We start from the raw sequence: 16,571 nt of genomic DNA on the forward strand, positions 1-16,571 counted from the left end.
AAAGATTTGTGCCCCACAGCCTCACGGATAAGCAGAGGCAACAAAGAGTATCATCATGAAGCCTTCATCCAGGCGTGTCAAACAATTATAATTTTATCAACTGTATTGCCGTTCAGGTACAACTCAGAGCATGCAGTGGACTTTCAAATCATCACTAGAGCACAAAGTTTTGTTTACAGAAGTTCAGGATGAAGACTATGCTGAGCATGCTTTTCGATGAATAGGGTTTGATTCACAAGAAATATTTACCTGAACGGGAGAGAGTCAATTCTGCATTCTATGTACAGGTGCTTAAAGATTACTGAAGCAAATTTCCTGGACAAGACCACGATTTCAAGGGAAAGACAGGTGGTCCTTGTTGTTGTTATTTGGTTTTTAGGAGCATTAGCAACTAAGGCCATATTGCTCTGGGATATGTGGTGGTTATTCCCTGACCTTTCCACATCCTCCGTGTTTGGTGGTGACAGGCTCGAACCCCGGTCTAATCAAGAAGCGTGTGCTACGCACTGCTGCTCCTTCCCACCTATCTACGGAGGCGCTTTGTTCTATGACAATGTCCCCACCATCTATTTTGCACTTGTTTTGTTGTGAAACATGGCATTGTGAAGATCAATCATCCACTCTACTCTCCCAATCTAGCACCAGATTTCTTCCTTTTTCTCAAGATGAAAACTGCCCTCAAAGGAAAGATTCAAGATGTTGAGGACATAGAAAAACATAACTGCTGAACTGAACATCATCTCTTTTAGAACGGCGTAGTAAGTGCATTCAAAGGTGGTGATTACTTTCAATAAAAATAAACCATTTTTGAACTCCTTCACTTTGTGTTCTTTTTACTGCACCAGTCTAGGAAGTTTATAGCCACACCTCATATAAGTAAATATATATATTTAAGGACACTTTTTTTACCATGTTAAATGGGAAGCAAAATAAGTTTTATATCAGATACAAGCTATACTAGATTGTTAGCAGATGATGTTTCAGGCTGCTCACTGAATCCCATCTTCAGATCAAAATGGGGGCTCAAAGATCTATTTACAAATAGTTATTCCAGCCATCCTGACTGAAGGAAATAACATTCATTTCTAGGAAGGAAGGAGCCCACTCATTCAGTCTTAAACCTGAAATCACACCTGCTAACAGTCTAATACAGAAATTGAGCTTTTATCTGATATAATTTTCAATAAAACTTATTTTGTTTCCTTATTTCATGTGATTAAAAAAAAGTGTCCTTAATTATATATAAATAACTATAGTTTGTCCTACAGAAACAACTTCACACGTTTTTGCATGTGTGATATGAATAAATGTGATAACTTTGCATATATGCACAAAAAGGCACTAGAGTGATGTGCCGCAGTACATATCTGCATTCAAAATGCACCCAAGCACTGTTATAATGCATACATGCAGTCATTATTAAGTAGTCAGCCACTGATGCTGTAAAAGTACATGAAATTAACAGCAACTTGGTATCTGCACACTAATTGAACACTTTTCAGTAATGTTTGGCTGTTATTTATATACTTGGCACCAGTTTTATTATTTTTTTCTTTGCTTGTGTTGATGTTAGTTCATGTACATGAATAAACTTCTTAAAAAATTTTAAGATTTGTTCCAATTTACAAAACCGAACCTTTAATTTTCAACCACTAAGTATAAACTTTTGGAATGCTGGGGGCGTGGAATGCTGTTTTTTTTTTTTTTTTTTTCCCCAACATTCTGAAAGTTATGGCACATTGAACAGGTTCTACCACATTTAAGTAGTAGCAAATAAGTTAGCAGGTGAGCATTTAAGGACTTCAGACTTATCATAATATTTTGGAATGTAACTTCTCAAGAGTTTTGCAATATGGATATTATAGTTCATCTGGCCTTTAATTTTGTTAACAAGATTTTATGATTATAGTAATGACTTATTTGAAAAATTAGATTCAGCAAATAACAGATACGTACTTTATATAAGTTTTCTAAACATAAAAGGAATGCTCCATGACCAAATCTGTAACAAACAAAATTAAAATTTAAACACACACATATATAAAACTTAGGTATTAAAAAATACAGATAAATTTAATTACTTTTTTAAGATATTTTACTGCTTCTACCATAAACTTATACTTCAATAAGTAATTTTGTGACTTCAGAGGAATACTTATTATAGGGACAGCTTGTCAAATGTTATGTTACTAATTACGTGTCTTGCAATTAAAATAGATTCTACAATTAAAAATGTTATAATAGTAAATTAGTTGACATTGCAAGCAAAAGAAGTGCATTAAAAAAAAAATTGCTCATACTAATCCACAATTTATTCCTCAGAAATGCAAGCAACAGTAAGAACTATAAAAGAACATGACCTATCAAATGAATATAATACGATACTAAAGAGCAAAAAAACATGGGACATTCATTCTTTACCAATGTCAGCTTGGTAAAATAATTCCTCAAGATAGGTACTTAACCCTGACTTTGAGTCTCTCTCTCCAATAAAATTATCCATACTACAAAGCAAAAGGTTCTCAAAGTAATCAAAAGTCTGAGAATTAAGGCTCCCCATGTAAAATCCCAACTAGTTGTTGTAGGTGACTCTATTGTCAGGGAAACGGGGAAACATTGTGCAAAGAGTATAGATGGAACAGGACCAGTGTATGTCTGCCAGGGGCAAATGTTGAGGACATTGTAGGGCAGATAACATCCTTTAAGAGCACAAAGGGTGATATTGTTGTACATGTTGGCACTGATGATATTAAGAGTAGGTGACCGGCTGAATTACATAGCACGTGCAAGACAATGCTGAAAAAAAAAGCCATGAGTTAGGGCAAAGGCAGATATTGTTGGGATATCAGAAACATGGTGTCACACAGACATAAGTAGTGCAGAACTGGAATTTGGGGAGAACAATGTGTACAGAAAGGATAGACAGGACAGGAAGGTAAGAGGGGTTATGTTGTTAGTTAAGAAAAACATAAAATCTAACGAAGTGCATCCAATTGATGGGGTGGACAATGCAATGTTGAGTCTGTTTGGTGTGACATAAGCACTGGGAAAGAAAAAAAAAATTAGAGTAGGTGTGTGTTATAGGCCTGATGAGTATAATGAGCAATTGTGCAGAGAAATAGAATGGGCCAGTAAATTAGTGTCTTATAATGGGGGATTTTAATTTCCCGGATATTGACTGGAATTTGTGGGTTGGTCACTCACACACTAGCAAGGCTTTTGATTTTTTTATTGGATGATTGTTTTCTACAGCAGCATGTTCGGGAGGCAACTAGAGGGAGTAATACTTTTGATCTGATTATCAGTAGTGATTCTTCATGCATTAAGAATCTGCAAAGAGGAACGACTAGGTGGCAGTGATCACAGTGTGCTGAAGTGGGATTTACTCAAAGAGGTAACTACCATCAAGGGTAAAGGGAAGGGTTTTTGCTTTCATAAAGGTGACTACGGTGGTCTGAGACTGTATTTAAATTCTATACAGTGGAACCAACTGATGATGTTACCAACAGCAAATTCAAAATGGGAAGCATTCAAAGAATTAATCTTGGAAGCTAATAGGCTTTTCATACCAACAGAGACATATTGTTAAAGATTTAGGCCTAAATGGATGTCAGATGAACTAATTAGACATGTGAAAGAGAAGAAAAATGCATGGGATACATATAAATTAACATGTGACACAGAAGCCTATGATAGATATAAGCTGGTCTGTAACCAAGTTAGAAAGGAGGTTAGGCAGGTGAAGGCAGATTACGAGAAATCTTTGGAAAAGGATGCAAAGAAAAACAGCAAAGAGTTCTTTACTTATGTAAACTGTAGAAGGAAGGGCCAATGAATCAGATTGGTCCACTTGATATCGATGGTTCAACTGTTGATGATCCTGCTCAGGTAGCTAACAAACTAAATGAATATTTTGCATCGACATTCACACATGAGGAGTTATTCAGGGAGGGGAATGCCAGAGGTGTATTCAACTCTGGCAGTAAGCTAGATAATCTTGTAATAACTGAGAGTAAAGTGGAGGAGAAATTGTTGAAGATAAACACAAGAAAGGCACCTGGGGTGGATGGAATCTATCCAGTTATATTAACGAAGGCGGCAAAGGAAGTAAGCAAACCCTTAGCTATAATTAAGAGGGATTCCCTGGACTCAGGGGAGGTACCCATGGACTGGAGTTGTGCAAATGTGACCACAATCCACAAAGGAGGATTGGGGTCACATTTGCACAGGGAGACACAGGTAATTACAGACCTGTTAGTTTACCTTCTGTTCCAGGGAAATTAATGGAGGCACTGGTTAAAGAAGCATTGCAGGATCATCTAGACAAGATTTAAGTTATAACTCGGACATAGCATGGGTTTGTTAAGGGGAAGTCTTGTCTGACTAATTTGATTGGATACTATGATGTAGTCACAAAGGAACTGGATGCAAAGAATAACTCTGATATCATATATTTGGATCTTAGAAAAGCCTTTGATACTGTTGCACATGGAAGACTGCTGCACAAATTGGAGCAGTGTGGCGTTGGAGGCAAATTGCTGCTATGGATAAAGGGATGGTTGAGTGGGAGAAGACAGAGTGGTAATCAATGGACACTGCTCTTCGTGGACTAATGTTATTAGTGGAGTCCCTCAGGGTTCAGTGTTGGGTCTATTGTTATTTTCTGTATTTATAAATGATATTTATAATGGTATATGAGGCTTAATGTCCAAGTTTGCAGACGATACAAAGGTTGGCAGGGTTGTTAATGACAGTACGCTGCTGCAACAGGATCTAGAAAAGTTGAGCAGATGGGCTGAGAGGTGGCAAATGAAGTTTAATATTGACAAATGTAAAGTACTACATATGGGAAGCAGTAATCCCAGAGTAACGTATCAACTCTGTGGTACCACACTGACAATAGTAGAGAATGAAATGGACCTGGGGGTAATTGTGCAGGCAGATATGAAGTTTTCTGAGGAGTGCAGATGGTCTGCAAGAGTAGATCATGGTTTCTTGTCAATGATATACAGGAATTTTTCTAGCAGGGATAAGGAGGTGATTATCCCCTTGTATAAGGCAATGGTCAGGCCACACCTTAAGTACTGTATACAGATCTGGAGGCCTCATTTTAAGAAGGATGTAGAGCTGTTGGAACAACTACAGAGAAGGGCAACAAGGTTAGCAAATGAAGCAAAGGGTTGCTCTTATGAAGAAAAGCTTAAGAAAAGGTGATCTGATTGAGGTGTATAAAGCCTTGAATGGTTTGAGCATGCTCAATGCGGATGAGATTCTTTCTCTTGCTCAGAATAATTGCCTAAGAGGGCATAAATTCAAATTGAGGAAAGACAGTTGTAGGATAGATGTGTGGAAGTTTGCCTTTAGCCAGCAGGTGGTTGATTGCTGGAACAAACTTCCATTTGTCGTAGAAGTTGATAACTTAAATATATTCAAGGCAGAACTTGAAAAACATTTGGAGCGAGTGGATGGGTGAAATAAGGGTTTTTGTTTTGTATTCTTTTTGGCTGATGCTGTATAAGCTTGCTTTCTTGCATCATGTGCCTTTGCTAATGCTAAATTATCTGTAAAATTTCTCCACACCAGTGTGGCCCACAGGCTCTCACTAGAATTCTTCTCCACGATGCCACATAGATACAAACTAGGCATCTGTGTGCCCTTGCTTAAAGATTAATTGGCAGTTTATTTAACCTGGAGTCTAATATTGAGGTAAAAATTACACAGTGAATCCTGAAAACAGTATTATTCTGAAACATGCATACACAGCCTTTCCCACTCTTCAATACCTTTCAAGAACATTTATCTATAACATACTAAAGGAAGTTTCTTGAGTTACCCTGAGAACATTTGTGTAAACATGATTGTTTAATGTCTGGGTAAAATTTACCCAATGTATATATAAATGTCTTGACTATTTTTCAATAAAATAGAATAGGAAAAATAAATTGAAATTATATTTAAAAGTGATTGCAAAGAGCATTCTGTTACTCATTTTGTGAAGACTGCACATTGAGTTTAATTATTGTAATTATTTATTTTTTTTGTAATGCAGTGCCTGTTGCATGCATTTAAGTTTAATATTTATCTATTTTTAAAAATGTAATACATTTGTTGTTTAATTCTGCATTGATGCCCATCTCTTTCTACTACATATATTTTGGAATTTCAGCTTCCTATTTAACTGGTAAATACATTTATAAGTAGGGTAATTTTTACTCTAGGTGTGTACTAAGATCAAGTATTCATGTGTGCTGATGGGTTAACAGACATGGTGAGACTTGCTATGGCAGCCTGTTTCAGGACTCACTAGGCCTTCGTCAGCCCCTGAAAGTAGTCTCTAGTAGTATCTGATTAATAGAGGCCACATCAGAAAAACAGTTGTAAAAAAGTGAATTGGCTGCTCAATGTGAGCAGCCATGCAGTATATGATATCAAAACACTTCTTTGAAATGTTTTGTCTGAGTATTGCCACTAGAGGCTATCTGATGAGGGACCAGTGAGTCCTGAAACAGCTATCATAACATGCCTCACTTTTAAACAGGCCAATTAAACTACCTTTTTGGCAAGACCATCTGTTTGAAATCAGTGTGATACTAGAACAACTCAAACACACAGAGTTTGTTCTGCTATGATCATTAGGACCATTGCATTATCTAGAGTTTAAACCATGATAGCCACAAAAACACATGAATAATTAAATGAATGATCCATTTAAAATTCAAACAAATACTCTACAATTTTCATTTACCTAGGAAGACATGCTTCAGCCATCCACTGAAGGTCCATATTACAAGCCAGTACTGGTATATGAGGATAAGGAACAGCAGACAGTGGCTTGTATGGCTGACCATTTGTTACTAAAGCATCAATTATTAGTTGAAGACTAGTTTCCCACCTTATGGGTTCACCAAATAATAGAACAGCTGTGCAAGAAAAAGAAAAAAATAATAAAAGAAATTCAGATAATCAAATAGTAATTCACATTAAGAGAATTAGGTATAAAACCGCTAAAAAAAAAAAAAAAAAAAAAAACACACTATTTTTTTTATATATATATATAAGCACTATTTCTGCATTTCAACTGGACCACCAATTTGTACTGCTCAATCTGAGAACCATCTGGCAATTATATTTAATAAGCATAAATAATATAAAGTTCGTTTAAACTGCCCATCACTTTAAGGTGTTCTGTGAATACACCATAATTCTTCTTATTCTGCATAATCACAATAATCAGTTTCTTCTCTTTTAGTAGGCTTCACTTCAAGTATAATATCTTTATATGTGGAGAATCTTGTCTGGACATGACATCATACTCATCTACTAATGAAGGATTGTTTTTTCACTCTTAAACCTGCCAAGCTACAGCCTAACCTTTCTAAAGATTTTGAATGCATTTCACTGCAGTGGCTTGCCTAATATCATGCATGATGAAGCAGAAAGAACAATATTTTTTTTTTTTTGTGTCATAGTTCTTTATTCTTTTCATCAAGAGAATTTCAACATGACATCAGAAATGCAATTTGAAGCCCCTGGTGACTTTTTGATCCACCAGTTAAAGAAATGTCAAATTAGGGAAAAGGAAATAAATCCTGATATTTTTCAAAATCTGAATATTTGTCTGGAAAGCTAGCTGGACTGACTCGAACCAATATCCCTTCTCTTCAACGATCTCTCTTCTCATAGTAGAAATTATGCCAATTGTTCAATCAATCTAATCAATTATCCATTAATACACTATTGCAAATTAAATGTGAATTCTCAAACTGCAGAGGAAACATTTTCTTCCTATGTTTTTGCAATGAAAATGCGGGAAAAAAAAGTTTCACTTTAAGTGACATAAGTTGGAATATTATTTTTTTTTTTTTTTTAGCTAAGAAATTTTATTTATAGTAAGACTATAATGAATTTAAAATTCTATGAACATGATGGTATATCATAATATATACAATGTAAAATTGATACCATAGTAAGTATTATTACTGAATAACCTATGAATAGAGTGGTGGGGTGCCTCCGTAGCCAGGAGCAGCAGTGCGTAGCACATGCTTCTTGATTAGACCAGGGTTCAAGCCCGTGACCACCAAATACAGAGGATGCGGAAAGGTCAGGGAATGACCACCGCATATCTACGGAGCAATATGGCCTTAGTTGCTAATGCTCCTAAAAAAACCTAACAATAATAGAGTGGTATTATTATTGCATTATCTATTTAGTTTAGTGTAGTATTCCAAAATTAAATTGGATTTAAAATGAAATCATGCCTCAGACTTTTAGCAAAGCTCAAAGTAATGGGGGTGCTGTATCTTGGGGAGCAACTGAAGGGGCAGTTCTCCTATGAATCCATACAAAACGTGCTACCTGAGATGTTTTGCAGACTATCTAGAACGGGGCATGATACAGCCAAGGGATATGTCTCTGCGCAAAGAGTGTTAAAAATTAGTACAAATTCACTGTTCTGATGGGCATTTATGAAAGCTTGAAGAACAAAGTGAATGTCCTCAAAGTAATTAAAATGGGGGTTGTGCATCAAGAGCTCTCAGCTACCCAACTCAATAACAGAACTTGAACTTTGTCCATCAGGCAACACAGCAACAACCAAAGCAGAGTGCTCTAGTCCCACAGGAGGTAGTTATTGTCAGGAAAACTGGGAATATATTGTGTAAAAAAGATAAAGCAGGGTATATCTTCCGTGGGCAGAAGTAGATGATGTAGAAGAGATATGATATTATCTTTTAAGGGCATGGAAGGTGATTCTGTTCTACACACTGGCACTAAGTACAGGGCAATGTTAGGAAAGAATCAAGAGTAAGAGATTAAATTTGAAATGTCTGCAATTCTGCCCAGACACAATAGGAGACAGTACATGTTGAGAGTCTTGTCAATCAATTCAGCCCTAGAGAGACTGTGCCAGGCTCGTGGGGTAGAATTTTTCTCAAGTGCGGTCTGTGCTTGTTAACAGAAGAGACTGTTTGGCTACGGTAAAGAAAGCCTGCATGAGAACGACGAGAAACGTCGGATAACTTACGCGGAAAATTTGTTTCCCGACACCGGACTCTAGTGCTGCTCACTCGGTAAACAGACGGTAGGTGTTATTGGTCTGGAGCAGAAATCAAGAAGGATATATTGATTGACAGGTAGGCATGGCAAACGATGAAATGATTGGTGGGGGGCACGACAGATGACAAGCTACTGTGTAGTCATCGGTTGGCATTATGATGTGTATTTACCAGTAAAGAACGGTGCATAATAGTTTTGTAATGAACAGTGAACAGGTAATAGTAGCAATGAATCTTTTAAGGTGCTGATGGATACGTGTTTATCTGCACGAGTTACGTTACGTGTGTATCTGCACGAGTGTCTTTAAAAATAAAAGCACAGTAATAAAAAATTAATATTTTGTTAATAAACAATTTATGTGCTAGTCCACCCATGATTCTAAAGAAAAAAGGTTAGGTTACCCCCTCAGTTTGGGAAGGGGTTCAAGCTCCCATGGGATTCAAGTCGAGGTAACCTGACCTTTTTTCACCATTACGAATTACTGTAATGGTGAAAAAAGGTTAGGGCATGTGCGATTAGTTACCATTAGTGCTGCTAAAATGATACTAATTCGATGTTATCGTGTGTTGTGTTCGCGCACCAATCAGCACATTGTTTGCCACGCCTACCTTCTATTTACCGAGTGAGCAGCACTAGAGTGCTGTATCGGGGAAACTAATTTTCCGTGTAAGTTATCCGACATTTCTCTTCGTTCTCGTGCAGGCTTTCTTTACCTTCGCCGACTGTTTTTATAGGGGTAGGATACACTTAAATTGAAGGGGTGCATGATATCAAAGCAGGGTTAGTTGGGTGAGAACACTACTAACTTGGGGGATACTCAGACTTGTAGATTAACTAGAGCTGCAGACAGAGAGGTGAAAATGATTCTTGCACTGCTTCTGTTCATACAAGCAGCAGTCTGGAAAGAAAGGTATCAGGAATTTCAAGGCCTGTTATGGGTCATCAAAGAACAAGTAAATATGTGGGCTGTGATAGGGTAACTAAGAGTAAGAAAAGGTACATATATACACAGTGACGTATCCAGGTATCACCGTAAGGGGGGAATGGCAACCATGCTTTTGAGTTTTTTTAGAACGCCTCCTACATATACCCCCTTAACCAGGGGGGCATATTCCTCTTCTGCCCACCCCTGAATATGCCCCTGCATATACACTAATGCTAGAGAATAGTATCATAGCACAGCATTTATGTGCAACATGATCAAAATCTTTTTCCTGAAATCCAAGTATATGATATCAAAATTAATTTTTGCATGAATGTCATTTGCCACTATTTCTCTTGTTCATTTGTTACTGCATCATGGTATCCAATCAGCTTGGCCAGACAAGATACCCCCCCCTTAAAAAAAATCTGTTCTGTGATTGCAATTTAACTGTATTGCTGTTTATATGGTCCTGCATTACTTCCTTCACCAGTTACTGTTATTTTCCTGGAACAGAAGTTAAGATAACAGGCCGTAATTACTAATGTCATCCTTCGTGAACTGGGAATATATTTCCATATCTCTAGTCCATAGGGTCTTCCTCTGAATCAAAAAATGCTCTCATAATAATGGCTAAGAGTTTACTTACCTCCTTTGCTGCCTCCCTTAACATAACTGGATAGATCCCATTTTTTTAATGTTTAGCTTCAACAATTTCTCTACTACTTTTCTCTCAGTTATCATAAAATCATTTAGCTCCCTGTTAATTTGATAAACTTCTGGCATTTCTTTCCCTAAAGAATTCCTCTTGTGTAAATGTAGATGCAAAATACCTACTCAGTTTGTTTGTTATTTGGTTTTTAGGAGCATTAGCAACTAAGGCCACATTGCTCCGGGAATATGCGGTGGTCATTCCTTGACCTTTCTGCATCCTCCGTATTTGGTGGTCACGGGCTTGAACCCTGGTCTAATCAAGAAGCGTGTGCTATGCATGGCTGCTCCTGGCTACGGAGGTGCCACTCAGTTTGTCAGAAACCTGACAAACCATTGGAATCAAGTGGACCAATATGATGCGTTCTCTTTTTTTTTAATGTTTATATAAATAAGTTTTTGATGAGTTTTTTTTGCATCCTTTTCCAAAGATTTCTCACAACCTGCCCAAGCTTGCCTACTCTCCTTTGTGACTTGATTACAGACTAGTTTATATCTGCCATAGGCTTCTGTATTGCCTAATAATTTATATGCATCTCCCTTTTTTTTTCTCTTCTGCAAGTCTCATCAGTTCTTCTGACATCCATATGGATCTAAGCCTTTACCAGTATTTCTTAATTGATATGAAAAGCTTAGTAGTTTATATGATTATTTCTCTGAATGCTTCCCATTTAGAATTTGCTTTGATGACATCTTCAGTTGGTCCTACTGCGTAGAATCTAAAACCTATCTGAGGCCACTGTAGAGTCACCCTTAAGCAAGCAAAAGCCTTTCCCTTACTCTTGACAGTAGTTATCTTTAAGTAAATTCAACATAAGTACACTGTGATCACAGCCACCCAGTGACTCTTTTACCTGCAGATTCTTAATGCATGAAGAATTGCTGCTAATAAATGGATCAAGAGTACTGCTTTCTCTTGTTGCTTCACTAATATGCTTATGAAGAAAACAGTCATCCAAACAATATCCACAAAAGCCTTGCTAGTGACCAACCCACAAGTTCCAATCAGTATGTGGAAAGTTAAAATCCACCATTATATTTGATTTTCTGGCCCACTATTTCTCTGCATAGTTGTTTGTTATATTCATCACAGTCATTTTGCCTAAAACACACTCCTATTTTCATTTTCCCAATGATTATATCACACTAAACTGACCTCAACAGATAGCAAAGGTGGATAACTACAAAAACAGTCTTTTATTAATTGCATCCTTATAATTTTTGTAGGGCACTGTATACCCATACATGCACTTATCTGGAACAGGACTGATGCAGACAAGGGGGATGTCTTTGTGTGTATTTGGTGCAAAGATGGTTTTTTTTATTGTATGATGTGAACAATACACAAAGGAACCAATTTTTTCCTGCTTCCTTAGTGTATCGTGGCCGTGAGATCTAACTGGACAGTGCGGCACCATCGTGCTATCCAAGCCCAAGGCGGGATTATAACCCGCGACCTTTGGATTGCCAGGCAGACACTTTACCCACCTGGCTAGCCCGGTCGGCACAAAGATGGTGAGGAAATGAGATGCAAACTCAGTCTTCTGATGGTTGTTTATGAACATGGTGGATGCCCTTGAGGGAATTTAAAGTGTGACTCATCAAGCTCTCAGCTCAATGCCAGAACTTACACTTAACACAGCAGCAGTCCCCAAGATGGAATGTGTTTGTATACCACAGGGGATAGTTACAGACATCGACTCTATTGTTAGAGAAATGGGAATTATCTTGTACAAAAAGGATTGGTGGAATATCACCGAGGTATGTCTGTTAGGGGCAGAAGCTAATGGTGTTGTGTAGACATCTTTTAAGGTCACAACAGGTGATATTGTTGTACATGTCAGCACTTATCACGTTAATAGTAGATCTTGGGACTTACTTAACAAGTATAGGACACCAGGGATGTGTTGTCACACAGATATAAGGAATGCAGAACTGGAATTTGGGGAGTACAATGTCTACAGAAAGGATAGACTGGATAGGAAGGGAGGAGGGGTTATGCTATTAGTTAAGAAATACATAAAATCCAAGGAAGTGAAGCCAGTCGACATCGCTGGACAGTGCAGTGTCGAATCAGTTTGGTGTGACATAAGCAATGGGAGATCAAAATTGAGAGTAGGAGTGTGCTATAGGCCTAATGACTCTGATGAGTATAATAAGAAACTGTACAGGGAAATAGAGTGGGCCAGTAAATCAGAGAGTCTTATAATGGGAGATTTTAATTTCCCAGATATTGACTGGAATTTGGGGGCTGGTCACTCACACACTAGCAAGGCTTTTGTGGATTTATTGGATGATTGTTTTCTACATCAGCATGTTAGGGAGGCAACTAGAGGGAGGAATACTCTTGATTTGATTATCAGCAGTGATTCTTCATGCATTAAGAATCTGCAGGTAAATGAACCACTAGGTGGCAGTGGTCACAGTGTGCTGAAGTGGGATTTACTCAAAGAGGTAACTACCATTAGGGGTAAAGGGAAGGGTTATTGCTTTCGTAAAGGCGACTACGATGGACTGAGACAGTATTTAAATTCTATACAGTGGGACCAACTGATGATGTTACCAACAGCAAATGCAAAATGGGAAGCATTCAAAGAACCTATCTTGGAAGCTACTAGGCTTTACATACCAACCAAGAAATATTGTTCAAGGTTTAGGCCTAAATGGATGTCAGATGAACTGATGAGGCATATGGCAGAGAAGAAACATGCATGGGATACATAAAAATTAACACATGACACAGAAGCCTATGATAGATACAAGTTGATCTGTAACCAAGTAACAAAGGAGGTTAGACAGGCGAAGGCAGATTACGAGAAATCTTTGGCAAGGGATGCAAAGAAAAACAGCAAAGAGTTCTTTACTTATGTAAACTCTAGAAGGAAGGGGATGAATCAGATTGGACCACTTGATATCGATTCGTCAACTGTTGATGATCCTGCTCAGGTAGCTAACAAACTAAATGAATATTTTGCATCGACATTCACACATGAGGAGTTATTTAGCGAGGGGAAAGCCAGAGGTGTATTCAACTCTAGCAGTAAGCCAGAGAATCCCGTAATAACTGAGAGTAAAGTGGAGGAGAATTTGTTGAAGATAAACACAAGAAAGGCACCCGGGGTGGATGGGATCTATCCAGTTATATTAAAGGAGGCAGCAGAGGAAGTAAGCAAACCCTTAGCCATAATTATGAGAGCTTCCTTGGACTCAGGGGAGGTACCCACAGACTGGAGATGTGCAAACGTGACCCCAATTCACAAAGAAGGATCAAAGGCTAATACAAGTAATTATAGACCTGTGAGTTTAACTTCTGTTGCAGGAAAATTAATGGAGGCACTAGTTAAAGAAGCACTGCAGGATCATTTAGACAAGACTTCAGTTATAGCTCGGACACAGCATGGTTTTGTTAAGGGGAAGTCTTGCCTGACCAATCTGATTGGATACTATGATGCAGTCACAAAGGAACTGGATGCAGGATATAACTTTGATGTTATATACTTGGATCTTAGAAAGGCTTTTGATACTGTTGCACATGGAAGACTGCTGCACAAATTGGAGCAGTGTGACATTGGAGGCAAATTGCTGCTGTGGATAAAGGGGTGGTTGAGGGGGAGAAGACAGAGATTGGTAATCAATGGACACTGCTCATCGTGGACTAATGTTATTAGTGGAGTCCCTCAGGGCTCAGTGTTGGGTCCATTATTGTTTTCTGTATTCATAAATGATATTGATGATGGTATATCAAGCTTAATGTCAAAGTTTGCAGGCAATACAAAGGTAGGCAGGGTTGTCAAGGACACTACTGACACTGTTGCTGCAACAGGATCTGGAAAGGTTGAGCAGATGGGCTGAGAGGTGGCAAATGAAGTTTAACATTGACAAATGTAAAGTACTACACATGGGAAACAGCAACCCCAGAGCAACATATCAACTCTGTGGTACTACACTGACAGTGGTAGAGAATTAAAGGGACCTGGGGGTGGTTGTGCAGGCAGATATGAAGTTCTCTGAGCAGTGCAGATGGGCTGCAAGAGTAGCTCATGGTGTATTGTCAATGATATATAGGAATTTTTCTAGCAGGGATAAGGAGGTGATTATTCCCTTGTATAAGGCAATGGTCAGGCCACACCTAGAGTACAGTATACAGGTCTGGAGGCCTCATTTCAAGAAGGATGTAGAGCTGCTGGAACGAGTACAGAGAAGGGCAACAAGATTAGTGAATGGAACAACGGGGTGCTCTTACGAAGAAAGGCTTAAGTTTTGCGAATTACAGTGTCTGGAGACTAGGCACCAGCAAGGTGATCTGATAGAGGTGTATAAAGCCTTGAATGGTTTGAGCATGCTCAATGCTGATGGGAGTCTTCCTCTCGCTCAGAATAATCACCTGAGAGGGCATAAATTCAAATTGAGGAAAGACAGATGTAGGATAGACGTGCGGAAATTTGCCTTTAGCCAGCAGGTAGTTGGTTGGTGGTTAAGGCTCAGCTGGACAGGTATTTTGAACGAACAGAGGGGTGAAGTGGAAGTGTTTTTTTTTTTTTTTTTTTTTGGCTGATGCTGCATAAGCTTGCTTTCTTGCATCAAATGCCTATGCTAATGCTAAGTATTGGGCAGTGAGAAAAAGTTAAAAATGACTGCAATTCCCTCCAGATGCGATAGTAGGGAGGATTTGTTGAGAGCCTTGTCCATAAATTTGTCCCTGGAGAAACTGTGCAAGGCTCATGGGTAATATTTTTCTTAGCATGATCTGCTTGTTAATGGGTATACACTTAAATATAAGGGGTGGATATTTGCTGATGTGGGTTGGAAAACTGCTAGCTTGGAAAGATCCACAGACCAATAGATTAATTACAGCTGCAGGCAGAGACAAAAGTGATCCTTGCACTGCTTCTATTGGAAAATGAAGCAGCCTGGAAAGCGAGGTGTCAGGGTTTTCAAGACCTGCTTGGGATCCTCGCAGGATAAGCAAATACATGGGCTGTAATAGGGTAAGAATGGGTGCATGTACACTTGCATATACATTAATGTTACTAGCATAGTAAATGAATTTTAAGTACTGTACCAATTCAGTCATCAAATGCAGACATTGTACAGATAATGGAGATGTGGTGTCACACATGCACAAAGTGAATATGGGGAGTACAATGTGTATGGAAAGGAGATGGGTTATGCTCTTAGTTAAGAAGCATATTAAATCTAAGGCAGTGCATCTAGTCAACATGAGGGACCAGTGCAATGTTGAGCCAGTTTTGTGTGACAAAAGCATAAAGTTATACCAAACTTTTTGATTCACATATTATTAGTATTAGCATTAAAATGGCAGGATGATGCAAGGAAACAGCTTACATAGCCTCTTCTCTCAAATAATAAGTAAATAAAAAAATAAAAATTAGATTAAATAAAATAAAATGTCTCACTCATATTATATTTTATTACTTGCAAATATTTATTCAATCACTTTTTAAATCCAATGAAGCTCTCTGTTTCTACAAACTTAGGTTGTAATGTTTCAGCAGGTAATTATTTTTTTGACAAATTAAATTTTCTTATATCCAGTTTCTTAACAATTTAGGTCATTTAATAATCTTTGTGTATATTCTTATCCATTAAATTTGATTTAACTTATGTTGTCCACTCTGCCATTCCAATTTCTCATTAATTCTTCATTACAGGGTGAAGGAGGTGTTTTTTTTTTTTTTTGTCTTCAGCCTTCAATGGGTTCGTTAGTGGTTTGCAAACATAGGAGCACAGCCATTCAATCCAGCCAGTTGGTAGATTTATATATTATTGAAGTACTATGTCCCTTGGTTATTTCTTTCTGACGTATTGCCTTGTAGTTCATGACAAGACAGGGCATCGACAATCTGTGTAGCCTTTTTCA

At 38.0% G+C, this 16,571-nt stretch overlaps 1 protein-coding gene across 2 annotated transcripts in view; it reads right to left on the reverse strand.

Moving 5' to 3' along the window:
* The window catches only part of LOC150076226 (haloacid dehalogenase-like hydrolase domain-containing 5), a 59,559-nt gene that overhangs the window by 24,005 nt on the left and 18,983 nt on the right, over window positions 1-16,571 (reverse strand). For both annotated transcript variants that reach the window (XM_090388042.1, XM_090388041.1), the window contains 2 exons: window positions 6,746-6,920; window positions 1,957-2,002 (listed from right to left, as the gene is read on the reverse strand). In XM_090388042.1, coding sequence (XP_090244168.1) covers window positions 1,957-2,002; window positions 6,746-6,920 — 221 coding nt within the window. The remainder of the gene's footprint in view (window positions 1-1,956; window positions 2,003-6,745; window positions 6,921-16,571) is intronic.

This window comes from Mastigoproctus giganteus, chromosome 13 (genome assembly GCF_048544385.1).
Source record: "Mastigoproctus giganteus isolate SK-2022 chromosome 13, ASM4854438v1, whole genome shotgun sequence".
NCBI classification, from domain to species: domain Eukaryota; kingdom Metazoa; phylum Arthropoda; class Arachnida; order Uropygi; family Thelyphonidae; genus Mastigoproctus; species Mastigoproctus giganteus.